General features: G+C 46.9%; 1 protein-coding gene across 1 annotated transcript in view; it reads right to left on the minus strand.

Moving 5' to 3' along the window:
* Positions 1-21,720, minus strand: part of GTF2F2 (general transcription factor IIF subunit 2) — a 152,757-nt gene extending 131,037 nt beyond the window's left edge. The window contains exons 1-2 of the mRNA XM_059684687.1: positions 21,450-21,720; positions 11,611-11,684 (exon numbers count right to left, since the gene is read on the minus strand). Coding sequence (XP_059540670.1) covers positions 11,611-11,684; positions 21,450-21,515 — 140 coding nt within the window. The 5' untranslated portion in view covers positions 21,516-21,720. The remainder of the gene's footprint in view (positions 1-11,610; positions 11,685-21,449) is intronic.
* Between the last annotated feature and the right edge of the window lie 513 nt (positions 21,721-22,233).

The following is a 22,233-nucleotide window of genomic DNA, read 5'->3' on the forward strand; positions in this document are numbered from 1 at the left end:
CTCCCTCCCTCTGAGGGCCACTGACGTCCTCACATGGATGCAATTGGAATACTGTATCTAGAGAGGATTGCCCCAATGTACGTATCCTTTTATTCAACGGTGAAAAAAAATCCCAAAGAAGGAGACAGACTGCTGTCTGTTAGGCTTAAAAAACCCCAAAAGTGTCCAGCAAAGAGCTGAGACTTGGTTCTGTCCACTCGTCTCAGAGAGACTGGATGAGGAAATGGCCCGGCTTGGCCCTGACTTTACCCACTTATGTTACTCTTGAAGGTGTCTTCGCCAAAATGTGAATAAACTGCCACCTTTTGGAATAGGGGCTCATACAAAAGTCTGCATTCCCAACTTTTCTTGAAACAGATCTATGTTCTGCAGCTGTGGCCACCGTCCTGAAACCAGGTCCTGTCGCTAGGAATCAGAGGGGCATTGGAGTGAAACCCCTCCCCACCGCCGTGCCCTTTTACATTCAGGGATTGAGCTGAACTCACTTTGGGGGAGGCCTGGCAAGGGTGACAGGTGTCACAGATGGAAGGATGGAGAATGGAGAGGCGGACACCCTGCTTGGTCCCTCCCTGGGTGGAGTCAGGTAGATGAAGGCCAGCCAGCCCACCCCACAATTGGGTGAGATAGCGTCCTCTGTGTCCACCTCTCATCCCATGGGCCCGGCTACTCCCCTCAGCTCTGGGCAGCCCTCTGTTCCACGACAGCATGCTCTGCCCTCACATGCTGCTCACCCTAAATGAGAAGGAAGAGAGCAGTTAGCCCACAGACAACTACACAGAAAGATAGGGCTCATGGCTGGTGAGCACAGTGGCGGTGGCAGAAGCCTCTCCTGCCTCCGTGGGAGCACTAAGGAGCAGCGAGCCGAGTGGTAAGGAGCAGCGAGGAGGAGGGCAGTAAGGAGCAAGGGGTCCTGGACTGGGAGAGGGATTTCCCCCTGGACTGTGAGAGGGTGCAGGCTAGGCTGAAGGACCTCCCCACCCCAGTGCACGAATTTTGTGCACTGGACCTCTAGTATTAAGTATAATGTCTCTGTCTTCAGCCAGAAGAAGATATAAAAACTATTAACATTTAATTAAGAGAGCCACAATGTGCCAGGATCAGAGGAACTGAGTGAGGGATGAGGTCAACAGCATAGGAGCATTCCAGGCTAAGAGAATAATCCATCTGAACTCTAGAAATGAGAAGTAATCTAACACATTCTTCCAAACATCAATGCATAGGCAGCAGTCAAGTGGTAAAGAGACTCTTAGGCCAGACTAAGGTATCCAGAATCTTAAGACAGACTTTACTGGAGGACTTCTCAGAGTCTTTAATATATTAAAATGCAATATTAATCTTCTTTTTGTTGGAGAAGTATCTAGAATACAGGTGCATTCTAGAAATTTTAAGATTTCACATACAAATATGAATTTCCAGCTTCTCTTAAGATTTGAAAGGTTTGGCAACAATGTACCCCTAATTCAGCTCTCAGTAAATACACAGATAGGCAGGCACTGAATTCACTACAGTCCCTTCCCTATCACTCCAGAACTTGGCTTCTAGAAGCATTTAATTTAGCTACCTTTAAGAGAGAGGCACTGTAGGCAAAGCCAAGGCAAAGATGCAGAAGGTACAGTACTTGCATAACGTTTACTGAATTAACTTGAAGCTAATGCAAAAACCCAGGTAAAAAGTAATAAAAGCTTGAACTGGGTAATGATAGAAAGCAAGGAAGGTCGCACAGGAGCCAACTAGAAAAAGTTTCCACTGGCTAAATTCTGGACAATTTGAACATCAGAATAAATGATAATGATAACAAACTGTAGCCCACTGAATAAAACTGGGATCCTTAATTTTATACTAAAATCCTATATAATACAAGCCCAGGACCAAACAGTGGAACGACCAGAATGAACAGTCAACCAGTCGCTATGACATGCACTGACCACAAGGGGGCAGACTCTCAAAGCAGGAACTGTCCCCTGGTGGTCAGTGTGCTACCATGGGGGGAGCGCCACTCAGCTGACCAGGATGAGCGGCTGTTCCTGATGCAAACCCTGGGCCAACAGGCAGGAACCCCTCTTCAGCCAGAAGATTCTCTTAAAAGAACCTAGTGGCCCGGTGCACGCAATTTGTTCACGGGGGGTGGGAGGGGTCCCTCAGCCCAGCCTCCAATCAGGGACCCCTTGGGGGATGTCCGACTGCCGGTTTAGGCCCCATCCCTGTAGGATCGGGCCTAAACCGGCAGTCGGACATCCCTCTCGCAATCTGCGACTGCTGCCTCCTAACCGCTCACCTGCCTGCCTGCCTGCCTGATCTCCCCTAACCTCTCTGCTTGCCTGCCTGATCACCCTTAACTGCCCTCCCCTGCGGGCCTGATCTCACCCTAACTGCTCTCCCCTGCTGGCCTGATCTCACTCCTAACTGCTCTCCCCTGCCAGCCTGATCACCCCTAACTGCCTCTGCCTACCTGATCACTGAGGTCCGGGGTGCAGGTGAATGGAGTTCCTGGCTGGCAGGCTGCTGACAGCCTGCTATCCAATGGCTGATTCTGCGAGGCATGGGGCTCCCTCCTCCCTCCCGTCAGGGTCTGCTTTGAAGGCTGGCCACACCCCCGATCACGTGAGACCGAATTCCACTGCTCCCTGGCCAGCCAGGGCCCACAGCCCCCTCAGCAGTCAGTGCTGGGTCACCGTGGCACCCATGGGAGCCGGGGGGTGGGGGGGGGAAATGAGAGGTCAGCAGTTCAGCCCACTCTCCAGTCCCCGCCCACCTGAGCCTGCTGTGTGCGCAGCCTGGCGTTTGGTCGTCCGTTCGGTCACTTTGAACATTGCGGACTCTGGTCTTTATACATAGATATTCTGGTGTTTACTTTTTCTTCAACTACCGTTGAGGAAACTGATTTGAATACAGCATTTCAAGTCACCTCTACTGAAGATCTTATTTTTAAGAGAACTGAAAGACTGGAATGAGAAAAACAAGGAACAGAGGTACTGGTCATGTACCCTAAGGAAGAGAGAGAAAAACACACACAAAATATTCTATCTGTATGGGGCTTTGGGTGGCCCCTAGAGGGGTCAACAATGCCAGCTGATACAATCAAACTGGTACCACATGAAAGAACACGAACACACACACACACACACACACACACACACTTGTTAATATTAAGGGCACACACTTATTAATATATTAGATGCAACTATGTAAACCATCTGCTTTAAACTAAGAGAGAAAAAGAGCTTGGAATATTCTTTTCATTTCTTTTTTGTTGCTATTGTTAATTCTCACCCAAGGATATTTTCTCCCATTGATTTTTTTAAAGAGAGTTGAAGGGAGTGGGGAAAGACAAGAGAGAGAGAAACATCAATGTAAGAGAGACATATCCACTGGTTGCCTCCCACACGTGCACAGACTGGCATCAGAGATGGAGACTGCAACGGAGGTATGTGACCTCAACCAGAATCGAACTCACAACCCTTCAGTCCATGGATGACACACTCTAACCACTGTGCCAAACCAGCTAGGACAAGCTTGAAATTTTCTATCAAGCAATGGTTGATAAAGAAAAACTGCAGCACACCCATTATTGCTTTTTTACCATGCTATCTTTAATATTACTAATATTACTTCAGTAATCAAAATAGTACTTAGGGTTTGCCTAGCTTTCCCAGAACCTTGGTTCATTTTTCTATTTCTCATAACAGCCCCCTCTTCCCCACACCAAAAAAAATTTTACATTCCTCAATCAGGTATTTTCTCTTTTTTTTTTCCTTTTTTTTTTTTCCTCCCCTTGACATTCCCCCGGCCTCCCCTACCCGCCAGTGTCTTATGTCCATTGGTTATGTTCATATGCATGCATACAAATCCTTCGGTTGATCTCCTACCCCCCTTCCCGCCTTCCAGCTGTAGTCCGACAGTCTGTTCGATGCTGCTCTGCCTCTGTATCTATTTTTGCTCATCCTATCTAATAAAAGAGAAACACGGTAATTGGCGTACGACCGCTACCCCTCCCATTGGCTAATCAGGGCGATATGCAAATTAACTGCAAGCCAAGATGGCGGCCAGCAGCCAGGCAGCTTGAAACTAACATGAGGCTTGCTTGCTTCAGTGACGGAGGAAACCAACGTTCCCTGCCTGCCTTGCCGGCCTCTGAGCCTGCAGTTTAAGAAACACTGTAACAAATATAGAAGCTAAACAAAACCCCAGAAACCTGCTTTCAGCGAGCCCCGGGATCTCAGAGCTGGAGTTATACATTGTTTCGATTATAGAACCGAAACAAACCAGATACCTGCTTTCAGCAGCGGAGGCCTAAGAGCTGGAGCCTCAGAGCTAAAGCATGCCCAGAATAAAAAAAGAAAAAAGAAAAAAAGGAGCGGTTGGGAGCTTCTGTCACCCACCAGCCTGAAAACAGCCCTCAGCCCCTCACCCAGACTGGCCAGGCACCCCAGTGGGGACCCCCACCCTGAAGGGTGTGTGACCAGCTGCAAACAGCCATCATCCCCTCTACCAGGCTGGGCAGGCACCCCAGTGGGGACCCCCACCCTGATCCAGGACACACTTCAGGTCAAACCAGCCAGCCCCACCCATGCACCAGGCCTCTATCCTATATAGTAAAAGGGTAATGTGCCTCCCAGCACCGGGATCAGCTGAGCCGAGAGGCCTCCTGGCACCGGGATCAGGGTGACAGGGGGCAGCGCCCAAAACCCCTGATCCCCCTGCGGCTCTGTGTGTGACAGGGGGCGGGGCCACAACCTCCCTATCCGCCCTGCTCTGTTTGTGACAGGGGAAGGTGCCCCAACCTCCTGATCAGCCCTGCTCTGTGCCTGATACGGGGGAGCTCCCCAACCCCCTGATCGCCCTGCGGCTCTGTGCCTGATAGGGGGGAGCTCCCCAACCACCCCCACCCCCCACAGGCCCTGCTCTGTGTGTGACGGGGTAGAGCCATAACCTCCCCATCGGCCCTGCCCTGAGGGTGAGAGTGGCAGCGCCCCAACCCCCTGATCGGCCCTGCTCTGTGGGGGATAGAGGGCGGTGCCCCAACCCCCTGATGGGCCCTGCTCTGTGCATGACAGGGTACAGAGCCCCAACCCCCCTGATGGGCCCTGCTCTGTGAGTGACAGGGGGCAGCGCCCCAACCCCCGGATTGGCCCTGTTCTGTGCGTGACAGGGGGTGGCACCGCAACCTCCCCGTCGACCCTGCCTTGAGTGTGACAGGGGACGGTGCCCCAACCCCCCAATCGGCCCTACCCTGATCATGACTGAGGGTGGCATCACAACCTCCCAATCTCCCTGCTCTGTGCATGACAGGGGGCGGCGCCCCAACTCCCCAATTGGCCCTGCTCTGAGCCTGACCAGGGGCTGCACCTAGGGATTGGGCCTGCCCTCTGCCACCCGGGAGCAGGCCTAAGCCAGCAGGGCGTTATCTCCCGAGGGGTCTCAGACTGCGAGAGGGCACAGGCCGGGCTGAGGGACCCCCCCCCCCCCCCGTTACCCCCCGAGTGCACAAATCTTTGTGCACCAGGCCTCTAGTCAGTTTATAATGGTCTTTATTATCCATGAATGAGTGAGATCATGTGGTATTTTTCTTTCATTGACTGGCTTATTTCACTTAGCATAATGCTCTCCAGTTCCATCCATGCTGTTGCAAATGGTAAGAGTTCCTTCTTTTTTACAGCAGCATAGTATTCCATTGTGTAGATGTACCACAGTTTTCTAATCCATTCATCTGCTGATGGGCACTTAGGGTGTTTCCAGATCTTAGCTATGGTGAATTGTGCTGCTATGAACATAGGAGTGCATATATCCTTTCTGATTGGTGTTTCTGATTTCTTGGGATATATTCCTAGAAGTGGGATCACTGGGTCAAATGGGAGTTCCATTTTTAACTTTTTGAGGAAACTCCAAGGTATTTTCTTTATACAGAGGTTTCAGAAATGCAATATTCATGGTAAAAAATCTATATATACAAAAGGCTAATATGCTAAGTGTGTGTCCAGGTAATGACATCACATAGCAACACCCAGCTTTCTCTCCCTAGTGACTAGCCTCCTTGCAGTTTCTTCAGCCCAGGAACACAATTTGCTTTATAGCCAGGTGCTAACATTTCACACTGTAACCAAATGTCTGTAAGCGTTTTCCCATGCCTCATCACATTTGATCCTCATAGAAGTCCTAGAGTAGGTAAAATAGGAGACTCGGTGGAATCCTATTTTCTTTTCATTAGCCAAAAAACAGAGATTTAGAAAGCTTAGAAACCTGACCCGACTGAAAAGAAGTAAGAAATGGTGGACCTTGAAAATGACTTCAGGTTTTCTCACTGCACAAAATATAGTCAAACACTGTTGCAGTCAAATATTTTACCCTTTGTTCTCCTTGCATGATCTACAATAATAATCTGCTTTGTGTTGATATTTACTGCTGTGTTGCTGACAATTACCTGAAAGAGAAGTTGGGGTGCTTCACTGGGCTGGAAGAAGTTTAGCTAAATCAGAAAGCAGGTCTAATTAAGCAAGTTTATTCTGTATCTACAAAAGGCTAAGATTACTCGCACATGCGCAATACATATACAGCTCTCACTGCCGCCAATCGCAAAGTGTTTTGATCTGTCATTGTCGATTATGAATTTGATTGACATTTCTGTTATAGAGAAAGGGCAAACAGTGATATTGAAATATTTCTTCTAATTAATTTACTTTCAATGTGCATGAATTCGTGCACCAGGCCATTAGTAAATAAATAAAAGTAAAAAAAACAAAAACAAAGAAAGATCAGTTGATTTTACAAAGCATTTAAAGAAACTATAAGCTATTTCATTTGTCTCATAAACACTCTCTGAATTGGTTGGGAAGGCATTATTATCCACATTTTACAAACAAGAAACCTAAGTCTTAGATGTATAAGGCCCAAGGCCAAAGGTAATGATCGACAGCCACTTAGGATTAGGACCCAGGCTTGAGCTCTAGTGTGGTCATTTTACAATACTACTGTGTTATTTAAATACATTTTTCCTTTAGCCTGCCTTTTTTCAGTGACATACAATTCTGAGATTTTGTTGTATGGCTCCCATTTCCAGTAAAACCAATTATAAGATAGTCTGAAGTCTGTAACAAAAAGTAGGTAATTATCTGTATTACCAAAGATTCCAGAAAAAAGACCACCACAGATTTTGTTTAAAAGTATACATTCATTTTTATTTTAACAAGAGTAGAACACCTCAAAAAATGTGATTTATCTACAACTTTCCAGGAATATGTCCACTTTGTAAGTTAAATAAACATATAATTTCCATATTATCTCACCGAATTCACATAAAAGGCCTACAAAACAGGCAATTTTAGGGATAAGGATCTAAACACAGATTACATGACCTATACAAAGTAAGTGAAAGAGCTGGAACTAGAACCTGCTCGAGTTTTCTAACCACTCAAAGGCCTGAATTCAAGCCTGGTTCCGCTATTAAATATGTAGTGGGGTTTTTTTTGTTTTTGTTGTTAATCCTCACCTGAGGATATTTTTTCCATTGATTCTTAGAGCAACTGGAGCGGGGCGGGGAAAGAAGAGAAAAACATCAATGTGTGAGAGACACATCCATCAGTTGTCTCCTGCACATACCCCAACCCGGGTTGTGATTGGGCCTGCAACCTAGGTACATGCCCTTGACTGGGAATTGAACCAACGCTCTTCGGTTTGCGGGCTGACACTCTAACCACTGAGCTGGCTGGGTACTTATTTTTTCAGAAAAAAAGAAATTGCCTGTCTCTACCTAACCTTAAGAACTTTGGATATAAAAGCATGCCTGCTTCTAATCCATATCTTGTTAAAACAAAATGGGAGAGAAACATTGATGGCGGCCTCCTGGACGCCCCCTACTGGGGGATCAAGCCCACAACCCGGGCATGTGCCCTGATTAGCAACTGAACCAGAGATCTCTTGGAAAGATGCTCAACCAACTGAGCAACACCGGCCAGGGCTTAAAGCATATTTTTAAACAAAAGTAAGTAAGATAAAGAACAAAATACTTAGTGTATAAACTATGTTTAAAACATGACATCATCCAAAAATACAGCATTGCTCCTCCAAAGAACAAAATCCAGAGGGTGTCCATCAAAACCAAACTCCACAGCTGAATGGATTAATGAAAAAACTTTAAAGTGACACCCTCCCACCCCCAAAAAGGTATAGTCCTTGCATACAAACAGTGGGTATTTTAGGCAAAAAAGATGTCCAGGTTATATACTTTTGGAGAAGCAGCAGGAAAAACTAATGCCTTAAAAATAAAAATGTTCACATTCTGTCCTGGCCGGGTAGCTCAGTTGGTTAGTGTCGGCTTGATATGCCAAGGTTGTGGGTTTGATGTCCAGTCAGGAAACATATGATAAACAACTAATGAATGCATATATAAGTAGAACAACAAATTTATGTCCCCGTTCCCCCCCACCCCCCGAAAAAGTAACAAATAAATATTTTTAATTAGAAAAAAAATGTTCACATTTTGATTTTCTAACTATCTCACTTTTGGAACTAAAGAATAAAATAGCGCCCTGGCCCTAGCTGGTTTGGCTCAGTGACTAGAGTGTCAGTCTGCGAACTGAAGGGTCCCAGGTTCAATTCCAGTTGAGAGGACATGCCCAGGTTGCAGGCTCAGTCCCCAATAGGGGGGGGGGGGGTGCAGGAGACAGCTAATCAATGATTCCTTCTCATTGATGTTTCTCTCTCTCCCTTCCTCCCTGAAATCAATAAAAATATATTTTTTAAAAAAATAGTGCCGTGGCCAGTTTTTCTCAGTGATTAGAGAGTGGCCCTGCAGACTGAAGGGTCACGGTCCCTGGCCCTTGTGGGAGTACATGCAGGAGGTAAGCAATCAATGTGTCTCTCTCACATCGATGTTTCTCTGTCTCTCCCCCTCCCTTCCATTCTCTCTAAAAAAAAAAATCAATGAAAAAATATCCTTGGGTGAGGATTAACAACTGCAAAAAAGAATAAAATAGCTATTATTACTAAGCTTGTCATAGCATTACTAAATTTGTTTTTTTTAAATATATTTTTACTGATTTCAGAGAGAAAGGGAGAGGGAGAGAGAGGATGATTAGAAAAGGCCTCACTGAACTAATACTAGCCTTGGGGATTCAAAGGAAGAGTGTTCCAGAAAGAAGGAACAGAGGAAGAGCAATTATTAAGTTTAAGATGCTTCTGAGACATCCAAAAGGAAATATCAAAGTGGTCAGATACATGAGTCTTGGAGATCAGAGGAGAGGCCATACTTCAGATATCTTTATTTTTTTTTAAATATATTTTATTGATATTTTACAGAGAGAAGGGAGAGAGATAGAGAGTTAGAAACATCGATGAGAGAGAAACATCAATCAGCTACCTCCTGCACACCTCCTATTGGGTATGTGCCTGCAACCAAGGTACATGCCCTTGACTGGAATCGAACCTGGGACCTTTCAGTCCACAGGCCGACACTCTATCCACTGAGCCAAACCAGTCAGGCCAGATATCTTTAAATACAACCTGATATTCTATGAAACCAGATGAGGCCAGGTAAGAAGTTAGTCAAAGAGAGAGAAGAAAAGAACTAAACACTGAGCCCTAGGGTCATATAAAGTTAGAGACTGAGAGATGAGAAGAAACCAGCAATAGACTCTGAGAAGGATCACCCAGTGAGGAAAGAGGAGAATCAAGGGAGTGGTGTCCCGGAAGTGAAGTGAAGAAAGGGTTTGGGGATAGAAGTGATCATCTATGTTAAATTCTGTTAAAGGTCAATTAAGAGGGCTGCTAGCTGGCTGTTAGATTTAGGAATACAGATGTGGAAGACTACAAAAATGGACCACAAATTCTTGCAGTAACTCACACTACGAGGTGGAATCTATTGCTCCACCCTTGAAATTGGGCATCTCTGTGGCAATAGCCTTGGTGACTAGGGCTTCGGCAAACAAGATGCAAGAACAGACTTGCAAAGTGCTTGGGGATTGGGGTGTCTTCTCTTTTGCTTTCACCACCATGTGAACAGGCATGCTGGAGATGAAATACACACGGCCACTGCCCCAGCTGACAGCAAGCCAAAGACAAGTAACGAGTGAGGCCATTCTAGCCAGGAAAATTAGCCAAGCCAGACATAACCAGGACTGCCCCAAAGAATTATAAGCAAATAAAATGGTTTTTGTTCTAAGCCACTACATTTTGGGGTGATTTGCTTTGAAGCAAAATCTTGATAAAGGAAAGGACAATGGTGATAAAACAGAAGCTGTTTCAAAGCAGGCATGGAAATCTGGCTAGAGTTAGATTAAGAATGAATTGACAGAAAGACTAGAACACAAGGCCTCTGGCTGCCACTGGCTGAGCTTGGTAGGATTCCCTTTCTAATAAGGCCATTTTCTCCACCAGGAAACTACACCGTTACATTGTTTACCAGGCATTCCCTACCTGTAATGAAGAAACTTTAAAGTGATACCACTTTAAACTTTGTGGCACAATGGCAAAATCCTTCTACTGAAGAACTTAATTTGACACATCCAGTTATGCCAATCCAAGTACACCTTCTCACAGGATGTGGAAAGGATGGAGAAATGAGGGAACTACATATTCTGCTGCTTTACTGCCTATAAATTTTACCAATAAATTTGACTTTATATTTACACCTGTCAGTAGGGGGGCAGTGCGAGTGTGTTTGTGCATTTACCCGTGTGCACACATGGCTCTCTACAGGGCATCTAACCATCTCTTGACTAACTGACATGCTCATTACATCTCATTTTCCAGGTAAAATTCTGAAAAGGAGTGAAATTCCATGTTTTTAAAAATAAATTTCAAACCGAATTCCTAAGAATGACAATTTTTAAAAACATATTTTTAGTGATTTCAGAGAGGGAGGGAGAAGAGAGAGAGAAATAGAAACATCAATGATGATATAGAATCATTGACCGGCTGCCTCCTGCAAGCCCTCTACTGGGGATAGAGCTCGCAACCCGGTCATGTGCCCTTGACCAGAATCGAACCAGAGACCCTTCAATCCAGAGGTCAAAGCTCGATCCACTTAGCCAAATCGGCTAGGACTGTAATTCCATTTAAAAGCACTTATGAAGCCCTAACCGGTTTGGCTCAGTGGATAGAGCATCGCCCTGTGGACTCAAGGGTCCCAGGTTCAATTCCGGTCAAGAGCATGTACCTTGGTTTCGGGCACATCCCCAGTGGGGAGTGTGCAGGAGGTAGCTGATCGATGTTTCTCTCTCATGGATGTTTCTAACTCTCTATCCCTCACCCTTCCTCTCTGTAAAAAAATCAATAAAATATATATTTTTTAAAAAAAATAAAAATAAAAAATAAAAGCACTCATGAAAATTTTTTAAACAGCTTTTTATTTATTTTTTATTTTTTTAAATATATATTTTATTGATTTTTTACAGAGAAGAAGGGAGAGGGATAGAGAGTTAGAAACATCGATGAGAGAGATCGATCAGCTGCCTCCTGCACGCCCCCTACTGGGGATGTGCCTGCAACCAAGGTACATGCCCTTGACTGGAATCGAACCTGGGACCCCTCAGTCCACAGGCCGACACTCTATCCACTGAGCCAAACCAGTTCGGCTAAACAGCTTTTTAAAATGTCAAAAATACATAAACAACTTACTTAGCAATCCGCAGTTTCCCGACTTCACCTCTTCCAGGGGCTTTAGCCCACTGCTGTGACAAATATTTAGGAACCTAAAACAAAGTAAAATACTAATAAGACTACATTTTGGACACTAACAAATCTTTTTTTTAAAAAAATAATTCTTTATTGTTGAACATATTACATATGTCCCCATTTCTCCCCCACTGACCTCCTCCAGCCTGCCCCCCGCCCCACACCCAGGCCTTTAGCTTCTATTATGTGTCCATGGGTTATGCATATATGTATTCAAGGTCTTTGGTTGATTGCCTCCTACCCAGCCACCCTCACCCACCTTCCCTCTGAAAGTCCAAACTCTATTCCATGCTTCCATGTTCTCTGGATCTACTCTGTTCATCAGTTTATTTTGTTACTTAGATTCCACATGAGTGTGATCATGTGATACTTGTCCTTCTCTGACTTACTTCACTTAGCACGATACTCTCCAGGTCCTTCCATGCTACTAAGAAATCTTTTTAAACATAAAATGATATACTGCTTCTATTTTACTTTCTGCCTGTAATACATAATCATTAGTATCAAGCTCTCGTTATATGTTTTGCACTATAAGGATATTAAGATATGTAAGAAATTACTTTAATTCTCAAAAAGCTTGAAGTCAATCATGTTGGTAACACAAAACAGAGATCAAAGAACTTAACAAAAATGAAGTATTAACTTATGTCCCAACTAAGTCGAAGTTCAGAGATGAGAAAGGCTACCAGAAAAGACTTCTTAAAGAACCATAAGATGGCGGCATAGGTAAACACCGGAAATTGCTACCTCACACAACCACTTCAAAAATACAACTAAAAGACAAAACGGACATCATCCAGAACCACAGGAAGGCTGGCTGAGTGGAAATTCTACAAATAGAAGGAAAGAGAAAAGCACACTGAGACTCAGAGGAGGTGCAGAAGTAAAATGCAGAGGTACGGAGATGTGCGCAGAAAGGGCTGGCAACTGAGGGCACAGTTGTCTTTTTCAATCGGGAGGGGGACACATGCTCCCGACTGCCCCGACTCCAGTTCTGGGCGAGTCTCTGGGGACCCAGACTCATATGGGGAGAAACTGGACTGTCTGGCAGCGGTCAGAACTCGAGGGCGGCTTTCTCTCATCGGTGCTTGCAGCGATTACTGCGGGACACTGAGACCCGGGACCTCTTAGGGCAGGGCTGAGGATCAGCCACAGCTGTTTGCTCACCCTGTTGATTCCCTGAGACGCCGCCCCACCCAAGCTGTGCGCAGAGGTTTTTGCATATGAATGACCTGGCTCTTTGCAATCTAAAATCACCTAACAAGCTGCAGCTGGGTCAGAGAGACCCAGAACATCCAAAAGAAGGCCCAAGGCCCCACAGCTGCTTCCACTGCTTCACAGCTGGGCCTCATCTGGGCACCTCCAAACCCCAAACAAGGAAGGGGAATCTGCAGATCTCTCCATAGCTCCTGCTGGGTAGCCTCAGGCAGAGGCTAAATTAGCACCTCCTTAGATCCAAGAGCCGGCGTACCCAGTGGTCAGAATGGGACCATCCAGATTGAAACCCCTCAGATCCATAAGGGACACACTCAGGGGGCAGACTCAGTGAGCACCAAAGCCCCACTGAAGCAAGTCTTGCCCCAGAAGGGTGTCTCCAGCACAGAAGTTCTCCCACTGTAGACACAGCTGATTCTCACAGCCAATTGGACTGGAGGTCAATTCCTCACAGTGATACCTACGACAATCAAGACTTAACTACAACAAGACTGTGCACAAAGCCCACAAAGGGGTGCACCAAGAGTGTCCACCTCAGGTAATTGGGGAGGCTGAGCCACTGGGCCCTATAGGACACCTAGCACACCAAGCCACTCTATCAACACAGGGAAGCATAAAAAATGCAGAGACAAAGAAACAAGACACAAAAGACAGAAATGGAGGAAAGCAAAATACTGGATATAGAGTTCAAAACCACACTTTTAAGGTTTTTCAAGAACTTTCTAGAAACCGCCAATAAATTTAGTAAGACCCTCAAAAAGTCTGGTGAGACCGCCGATAAATGTAGTGAGAACATCAAGAAATCTAGTGAGATCCTCAAGGTTATGAAAAAGGACCAACTAGAAATTAAGCATACACTGACTGAAATAAAGGATATTATGCAGAGTTCCAACAGCAGACTAGAGGATCGCAAGAATCAAGTCAAAGATTTGAAATACGAAAAAGCAAAAAACACCCAACCGGAAAAGCAAAATGAAAAAACAATACAAAATACAAATATAGTGTAAGGAGCCTCTGAGACAGCTTCAAGCATACCAACATCTGAATTATAGGGGGGCCAGAAGAAGAGAGAGAGCAAGATACTGAAAACCTATTTGAAGAAATAATGACAGAAAACTTCCCCAACCTGGTGAAAAAAATAGACTTACAGGTCCAGGAAGCGCAGAGAACCCCAAACAAAAGGAACCCAAAGAGGACCACACCAAGACACATCATCATTAAAATGCCAAGAGCAAGAGACAAAGAGAGAATCTTAAAAGCAGCAAGAGAAAGACAGTCAATTACCTACAAGGGAGTACCCATACGACTGTCAGCTGATTTCTCAACAGAAACTTTGCAGGCCAGAAGGGAGTGGCAAGAAATATTCAAAGTGATGAATGCCAAGAACCTACAACCAAGATTACTTTACCCAGCAAAGCTATCATTCAGAATTAAAGGTCAGATAAAGAGCTTCACAGATAAGGAAAAGCTAAAGGAGTTCATCACCACCAAACCAGGATTATATGAAATGCTGAAAGGTATCCTTTAAGAAGAGGAAGAAGAAGAAAAAGGTAAAGATACAAACTATGAACAACAAATACGCATCTATCAACAAGTGAATCTAAAAATCAAGTGAATAAATAATCTGATGAACAGAATAAACTGGTGATTATAATAGAATCAGGGGCATAGAAAGGGAGTGGACTGACTATTCTTGGGGGGGGGGGGAAGGGGTGTGGGGGATGCGGGAAGAAACTGGACAAAAATCGTATACCTATGGATGAGGAGAGTGGGTGGTGGGGTTTAAGGGTGGAGGGTGGGGTGGGGACTGGGTCGAGGGGAACTATGGGGGGGGGAGAGGAACAACTGTAATAATCTGAACAATAAAGATTTAATTTTTTAAAAAAAAGGCGGCATAGTAGGAGGATGCTGCACGTACATGTTCCCAGGAACAAACTGGAATTACAACAGAAATACAGAAAGGCTTCCTGAATAATCAATGGAAAACTCACAGGTAAGAACCCTAATACCCAAGGACTGAAGGTGGAGACCTCACAGAGACTGGTAGGAGGGGCGGAGGCGTGAAAGGGCTGGCCAGACACCCACAGACAGCTACTGAAATCCCAGAAAGATATCTCAGCTGTGGGTGGGGAGGGGGGTGCCACTGAGAACTCTGGGATCTAATCCTGAAGTTGGGTTCCCCAGCAGAGAGCACCAAACTGTGGAAGATACCCACATAACATCTGGCTGTGAAAAGCAGTGGGGTGCTGTCTGCCAGGGAGTAGAACTGAAAGTTCAGGAACCCTCTTAAAGGGCCAATGCACAAAAATTCCCGGTGGAGCCATCTACCTAGTGCTCTGGCAGAGGGAGGGTGAAGTGGACTGGAGCTGTGAGAGCAGAACCCAGGATTGGGGACTTAGGGGACAGAGCTCAGAAGGCAGACACCCCAAATTTCCTGGGTTGAGTCATTCCCTCACACAGCGGAGGACATCTTTCCCACAGTCATTTGCCTTGCCTGGGAGGAAGATAGTTGACACATTCTATTGGAAAACACCTTGCCCTGAGGCCACTTAAGAGATTAAAAGTAACAATTAGCCTCCAGGCAGAAGCAACTGCCCCACCCTGTTGAAAAAAAACTCTCGCCACACCCTAGGATAACTGCCTGGGGTTGATTCAAAATCCTATTAGTCTGTAGACCGAGGTGGTCTCTGGAGGCTTTGAGTCTTTATCTTATCCAATTAGTCAGAAACAGCCTTTAACACTGTCCTGCACTAGAGATTGAAAGGTATAGGACAGTGGTCAGCAAACTGTGGCTCTTGAGCCACATGCGGCTCTTTGGCCCCTTGAGTGTGGCTCTTCCTAAGCTTTAGGAGTACCCCAATTAAGTTAATAACAATGTACCTACCTATATAGTTTAAGTGTAAAAAATTTGGCTCTCAAAAGAAATTTCAATCGTTGTACTGTTGATATTTGGCTGTTGACTAATGAGTTTGCAGACGACTGTCCTAGACCAGTGGTTCTCAACCTTAGCTGCACATTAGAATCACCTGGGAATCTTTTTATTTATTTAATTTTTTTTACTTTTTTTTTTAAATTTCTTAAAGTACAGTGGGGCCTTGACTTATGAATTTAATTCGTTCCGTGACGGAGCTCGTAACTCAAATTACTCGTATGTCAAATCAATTGTGAACGAGTGAGACACGTGATGCTGGGCTGATGTTGTGGCGTTCACTGTGACGTTCGCTGCGCCAACTAGTGGTGGGGTATCCGAAGCTGGCTCGTAACCCGAATTTTAGCTCGCAGTTCAAAGCAAAAAATGGGCCGAGAGACGGCTCGTATCTCGAAAAACTCATTAGTCCGGACACTCGTAAGTCAAGGCCCCACTGTATTACAAAGAGTATTACACGTCTCCTTTTTTCCCCCCCTTGACATTCCCCCGGCAACCCCCACCCTCCAGTGTCTTATGTCCATTGGTTATTCTTATATGCATGCATACAAGTCCTTCGGTTGATCTCCTACCCTCCCTCCAGCCCTCCCCAGGCTTCCCACTGTAGTTTGACAGTCTGCTCAATGCTGCTCTGCCTCTGTATCCATTTTTGTTCATCAGTCTATAAATGGTCCTTATTATCCATAAATGAGTGAGTTCATGTGGTATTTTTCTTGGCTTCCCAGGGGCCGTCTCAGCCTCACCGGGAATCTTTTTAAAATCCTGATTTCTGGGCCTCATCCTCCGGATATTGTTTCTTTGTTACTAATGTTGTGGCCTCACCCCACAATAAACAGAATTTCCGGAGGATGAGGCCCAGAAATCAGGATTTTAAAAAGATTCCCAGGTGATTCTAATGTGCAGCCAAGGTTGAGAACCACTGCACTAGAGCAAAGTGAGCCTGGAGCAAGTTACTGTTGCGGTGGGGGATGGAGGGAAAGCAAAGGTGAGAGACATAAGTAAAATCAGAGTGTCTAGCAAAAATTAAAGGGAAGAGACTGAGATCACGTTGAAATTACAGAGAGGAACCAAGATGGTGGCATAGGTTAAAGCCGGAGTTTGCTGCTTTGAACAACTACTTCAAAAGTGAAACTAAAACACGGAATGGACATCACCCAGAACCACAGGAACGCTGGCTGAGTGGAAGTCCTACAACTAGGAGGAAAGAGAAACGCACACGGACACTCAGAGGAGGCGCAGTGCTGAAGTCAAATTCTGAGGTGCGGAGTGCGTGGAGCGGGCTGGCGGCGGAGGGCGCGGTTGTTGTTTTCAATTGGGAGGGAGTCGCAGACTCTGAGCTCCAGATCCGGGCGAGTCTTTAGGGACCCAGACTCAAACGGGAGAAGCGGGACTGTCTGGCTTCGGTCAGAGCGAGTACAGCTTTCTCTCCGAGCTTTGCAGCGGGTGCTGGGACTCAGAGAGGCAGAGCCCCTGGGGACAGGACTGAGAGCCGCCATAACTGCTCTCTCCGGCCCACCCTGTTGATCCTGTGCGACCCGCCCCGCCCAAGCCCTGCACAGAGGCATTTGCCGGATAGCCTCAGGCAAAGGCTAGATTAGCACCTCCCTAGAGGACAGAAGTTCTCTCACTGCTGACACAGCTGATTCTCATAGCCACTTGGCCTGGAGGTCAAACCCTCCCTGGAATTAGCTACAACAATCAAGATTTAACTATAAGACTTCGAACAAAGACCACTAGGGGGTACACCAAGGAAGCATAACAAAATGCGGAGACAAAGAAACAGGACAAAATTGTCAATGGAAGATATAGAGTTCAGAACCACACTTTTAAGGTCTCTCAAGAACTGTTTAGAAGCTGTCGATAAACTTAATGAGATCTACACAAAAACTAATAAGACCCTCGATCTTATATTGGGGAACCAACGAGAAATTAAGCATACACGGACTGAAATAACGAATATTATACAGACGCCCGACAGCAGACCAGAGGAGCGCAAGAATCAAGTCAATGATTTGAACTGCGAGGAAGCAAAAAACATCCAACCGGAAAAGCAAAATGAAAAAAGAATCCAAAAATGCGAGGATAGTGTAAGGAGCCTCTGGGACAGCTTCAAGCGTACCAACATCAGAATTATAGGGGTGCCAGAAGATGAGAGAGACCAAGATATTGAAAACCTATTTGAAGAAATAATGACAGAAAACTTCCCCCACCTGGTGAAAGAAATGGACTTACAGGTCCAAGAAGCGCGGAGAACCCCAAACAAAAGGAATCCAAAGAGGACCACACCAAGACACATCATAATTAAAATGCCAAGAGCAAAAGATAAAGAGAGAATCTTAAAAACAGCAAGAGAAAGAAACTCAGTTACCTACAAGGGAATACCCATACGACTGTCAGCTGATTTCTCAACAGAAACTTTGCAGGCCAGGAGGGAGTGGCAAGAAATATTCAAAGTGATGAATACCAAGAACCTACAACCAAGATTACTTTATCCAGCAAAGCTATCATTCAGAATTGAAGGTCAGATAAAGAGCTTCACAGATAAGGAAAAGCTAAAGGAGTTCATCACCACCAAACCAGGATTATATGAAATGCTGAAAGGTATCCTTTAAGAAGAGGAAGAGGAAGAAAAAGGTAAAGACACACATTATGAACAACAAATATGCATCTATCAACAAGTGAATCTAAGAATCAAGTGAATTAATAACGTGATGAACAGAATGAACTGTTGATTATAATAGAATCAGGGACACAGAAAGGGAATGGACTGACTATTCTTGGGGGGGAAAGGGGTGTGGGAGATGTGGGAAGAGACTGGACAAAAATCGTGCACCTATGGATGAGGACAGTGGGTGGGGAGTGAGGGCGGAGGGTGGGGCGGGAACTGGGAGGAGGGGAGATATGGGGGGAAAAAAAAAAAAGAGGAACAAATGTAATAATCTGAACAATAAAGATTTAATTAAAAAAAAAAAATTAAAGGGAAGATATCGGGCCTCCTCCCTTCCATTCCTAAGGGCGGGATCCTCCTCTGAGGCAGATACTGTAGCCAGGGAGGCTAATTGGAGAGCGGGGCAGATAGGCGAGGGCTATGTGCATCTCATCACGAGCCTGTCTGCCGGGGCCTGCGGGGCGCAGGCAGGTCTCTACCTGAAGGGGCTCTGAGCTCAGGAAGGAAGCTCCGAGGGCCGGCTTCCTGGCTGGCGGCTTCAGAAAGTTCCGTCTGTGGCCGAGAGGAGGAGGCTTCTGCATCAGGCAGCCCGGGAGGCCCCGCTCCAGCTCCTCCGCGTCCTGGGCTGTGACCTTGGGCAGAGGACCTGGGCTCCGGGAGCCCCGTTTGTCAAACGTGCTATGGGGACTTTGGGGATCAAGGCTCCCCACATGCTTGCCTCCTGCCTGACCCCCAGCCCCCAGGCTGCCTGGGGTGGGACCAAGAATTCCCTGCGTCCCTGGAGACGCTCCCAACCCCTTGTCCTTGTGGGAAATGGGCAATGGAGTCCAGCCGAACCCCAAGAAGATGGGGTCACCCGAGGGCTGGGGTGCATTTGCCTAAAAGGTGAGGCAACCTTGCCCTGCTGGCGCGGCTCTGTGGTTGAGCATCAACCTAGGAACCAGGAGGTCAGGGTTCGAGTCCCAGTCAGGGCACAGGCCCGTGTTGCAGGCTCCATCACCAGTGGGGGGTGTGCAGGAGGCAGCCGATCCATGATCCTCTCTCATCATGGATGTTTCTACCTCTCTCTCCCTCTCTCTTTCTGAAATCAATAAAAATATATTTTAAAAAATAAAATAAAAGGTGAGGCCACTGCACTCCCACGCTCAGCCCCCCAGGAAGACCTGGCCGCAGCCGGCCACCAAGTGCCCTGCAAGGACCAGGGCGGCTCTGAGCCCATGGACTTGGGCCCCGGGTGCCAATGGGGCCTGAGGAGAAACGCTCACCCTCTCCCCGCAGGAGCCAGCGGGTGCGTTGGAATGGAGGTGCCTTTCCCTCCAGAAGGAAAATCGCTTGGCGAGGCCTATTTTTATCCCGTCAATTGTGTAAAACCCTTTCAATTTGGGGGGAAAGCCGAGCAGCGGAGGTGAGCCGCTTGGAAAGAGGAATTACCGCCGCGCTCAGGTGTCAGCCGTGCAGACAGCGCCTGTCGGGCTGTGGGAGGGCGGGAGGGACGAGGGATGGGGGGGCGCCCAGAGCATCGCAGGCGGCCAGGCAGGTCTACCGTGGGGGAGGGGCACGCTGACCACACACCCCGTCCACGTCCACGTCCTCAGGGCCCAGGGCAGGAGGCACTCCAGGGGGAGGGGTGGAAAAAAAAATAAAATAAAGGGAAGATATCCTAACACTTCCAGGAAATCTCCACCAATGGAGCAAAGGAAAAAAAAAAAAGCCTCTATTATTCTGTGAGCAACAAACCAAACTGAGTTGGGGTCGCAGACAATTCGCTCATATGATTGCAAAGATAGACAGAAACTCCCGGAAGGGAGAGGGCTCCCCTGAGGGCTCCCAGATTGGAGAGGGTGCAGGTCGGGCTAAGAAACCCCCACACCCCCCAGTGCACGAATGTCGTACACCAGGCCTCTAGTTTATTCCATATTTTCAAGTCATACTGAGGCAGCTGTGGTAAGTCAAACGAGTGCCAGAGACTAAGGCTAGGGCTGAAAAGTAAGGCATCATTCATCCATTCATCACATATCTGTTGAGCAATCATCATGGGCCAAACATAATTCTGGGCTTGACAGGCAAGGATCCTATGATCATGGAATGTGCGTGGGTGCGCAAGCGCAGGGAGAGGGAGGTGACCAACGCTGAACACGTGAACACAGAATCACTTCAGAAGTGAAAAGTGCTCTGAAGAATACCAGGTTTGACCGGCTGGCAAATGAGCTGCTTTAGGAAGGTGGACAGGAAGAGCCTCTCAGATCTGCCTGATAACCCAGCCATATGATAAAAGTTTTATAAAATTTAACAAACTATTTTCCTAGAGGCTCAAAGACTCATAATCACATTTTGAACATACATATATCTTATGAAGTTCTCCTAAGAAACAACTCACCGGTGTGAAAAAGTACAGCACAAATACTGCGCTCGCTAAGAGCTAATCAAGATTGCTCTCTTTACAAAACACTTCTCTTGACGGTCTGTTTCTGGAGACCCAGCCGTGCTCTGGAAGAACAATCCAATGGCTCTCCCTGCGTGGGCTCGGCGCTGCCTGGCTCTCCCGCGACCTCCAGCAGGGCCATCGGCCGCGAGCCCCTGTGCGGGGACGCGGAGAGCAGCGCTACTTTCTGGCAGCGAAACTCTACAGGAAGCAGACACTCTCCACTTCCTTTACAGGTTTAAGCCTATAATCAGTTTCACCAAAAGAAGGTGTAGAAATTCTTCAGTCTCGCGTAAACTGCACCGCTCAAATCGGGACACCCCCAGAAAACGCGGGTGGTGGGGGACGGAAATCCACCCCAGGCCCGTTCGGGCTCGGGCTGAAGACACTGCAGTGCCCTAAACTAATTTCCGGGTCTGGAAGCGAGCGTAGCAATGGGTCGTGCCTCCCAAGGCGTGTGAAGAGGACCATAAGGAACTTTAAAAGGCGCACGAAGTAACTTAAACTACTCACACCGGGAGGAGCGCAAGCCAGGGCCGCGCGAGCCTTACCTTAACCAGCCACACTCCGGTGTTCTGCTTGGCGCCGGTCAGGTCGAGTTCCCCACGCTCCGCCATGGGTGTGTTGCCGGAAGAGGAGTGCGACCCACAGCAGGGCTCGGGGGCTGGGGGCTGGGTGCTGGGGGCTGGGGGCTGGGTGCTGGGGGCGAGTGTCCGGAGCACGACGCGAGCCGCGGAGAGAAGCCGACGCCTCGGCGCCCCGCTGCCAGGAAGGTGGAAACCCCGGGAAAGAGGACCCCGCCGCTGGGAGCCCGGAACTGCGCTTGCGCACTTCCACCGTCAGTACGGCTCGCTGGTGCAGACAAACTTCCTGTCGGCAAACTTTTTTTGAGTGGGCGTGGCTACTGGTGCTGGCTGTGTTCTAGAGCTTAAACAGACGGGATGGGCCAAAGGACTTAAGCAGGCAATGCATTTAAAGACTACTAGGCCAACAGAACGGCAAGAGGAAAGGGTCAAGACAGAAAAATAGAGCTCAAAGAGACAAAGGCTGTCAATATATGTCCAACCTGGCCAAGAAGAGACAGCATTTGGAGGACAGTGTTGTAGTAATAAATAAATTATGGGAATTAGCACAAGTGGGCACTGGAATCAAACTAAGTAACCTTTGGGTATACTGAAAACATGCTGTTTCTAGACCTGAAGAAAAAGCAGTATCTCAACTGAGAGGCTACCCTGAGCAACTCTGATTAAGTAAACAGGACACTCAGACTCCAAAACCTGGAGTCCATGTAATTAGATTAGTGACAATAGACTTGTAAGAGACAAACCTGATTGT

The sequence above is a fragment of the Myotis daubentonii genome, chromosome 2 (assembly GCF_963259705.1).
Source record: "Myotis daubentonii chromosome 2, mMyoDau2.1, whole genome shotgun sequence".
Taxonomy (NCBI): domain Eukaryota; kingdom Metazoa; phylum Chordata; class Mammalia; order Chiroptera; family Vespertilionidae; genus Myotis; species Myotis daubentonii.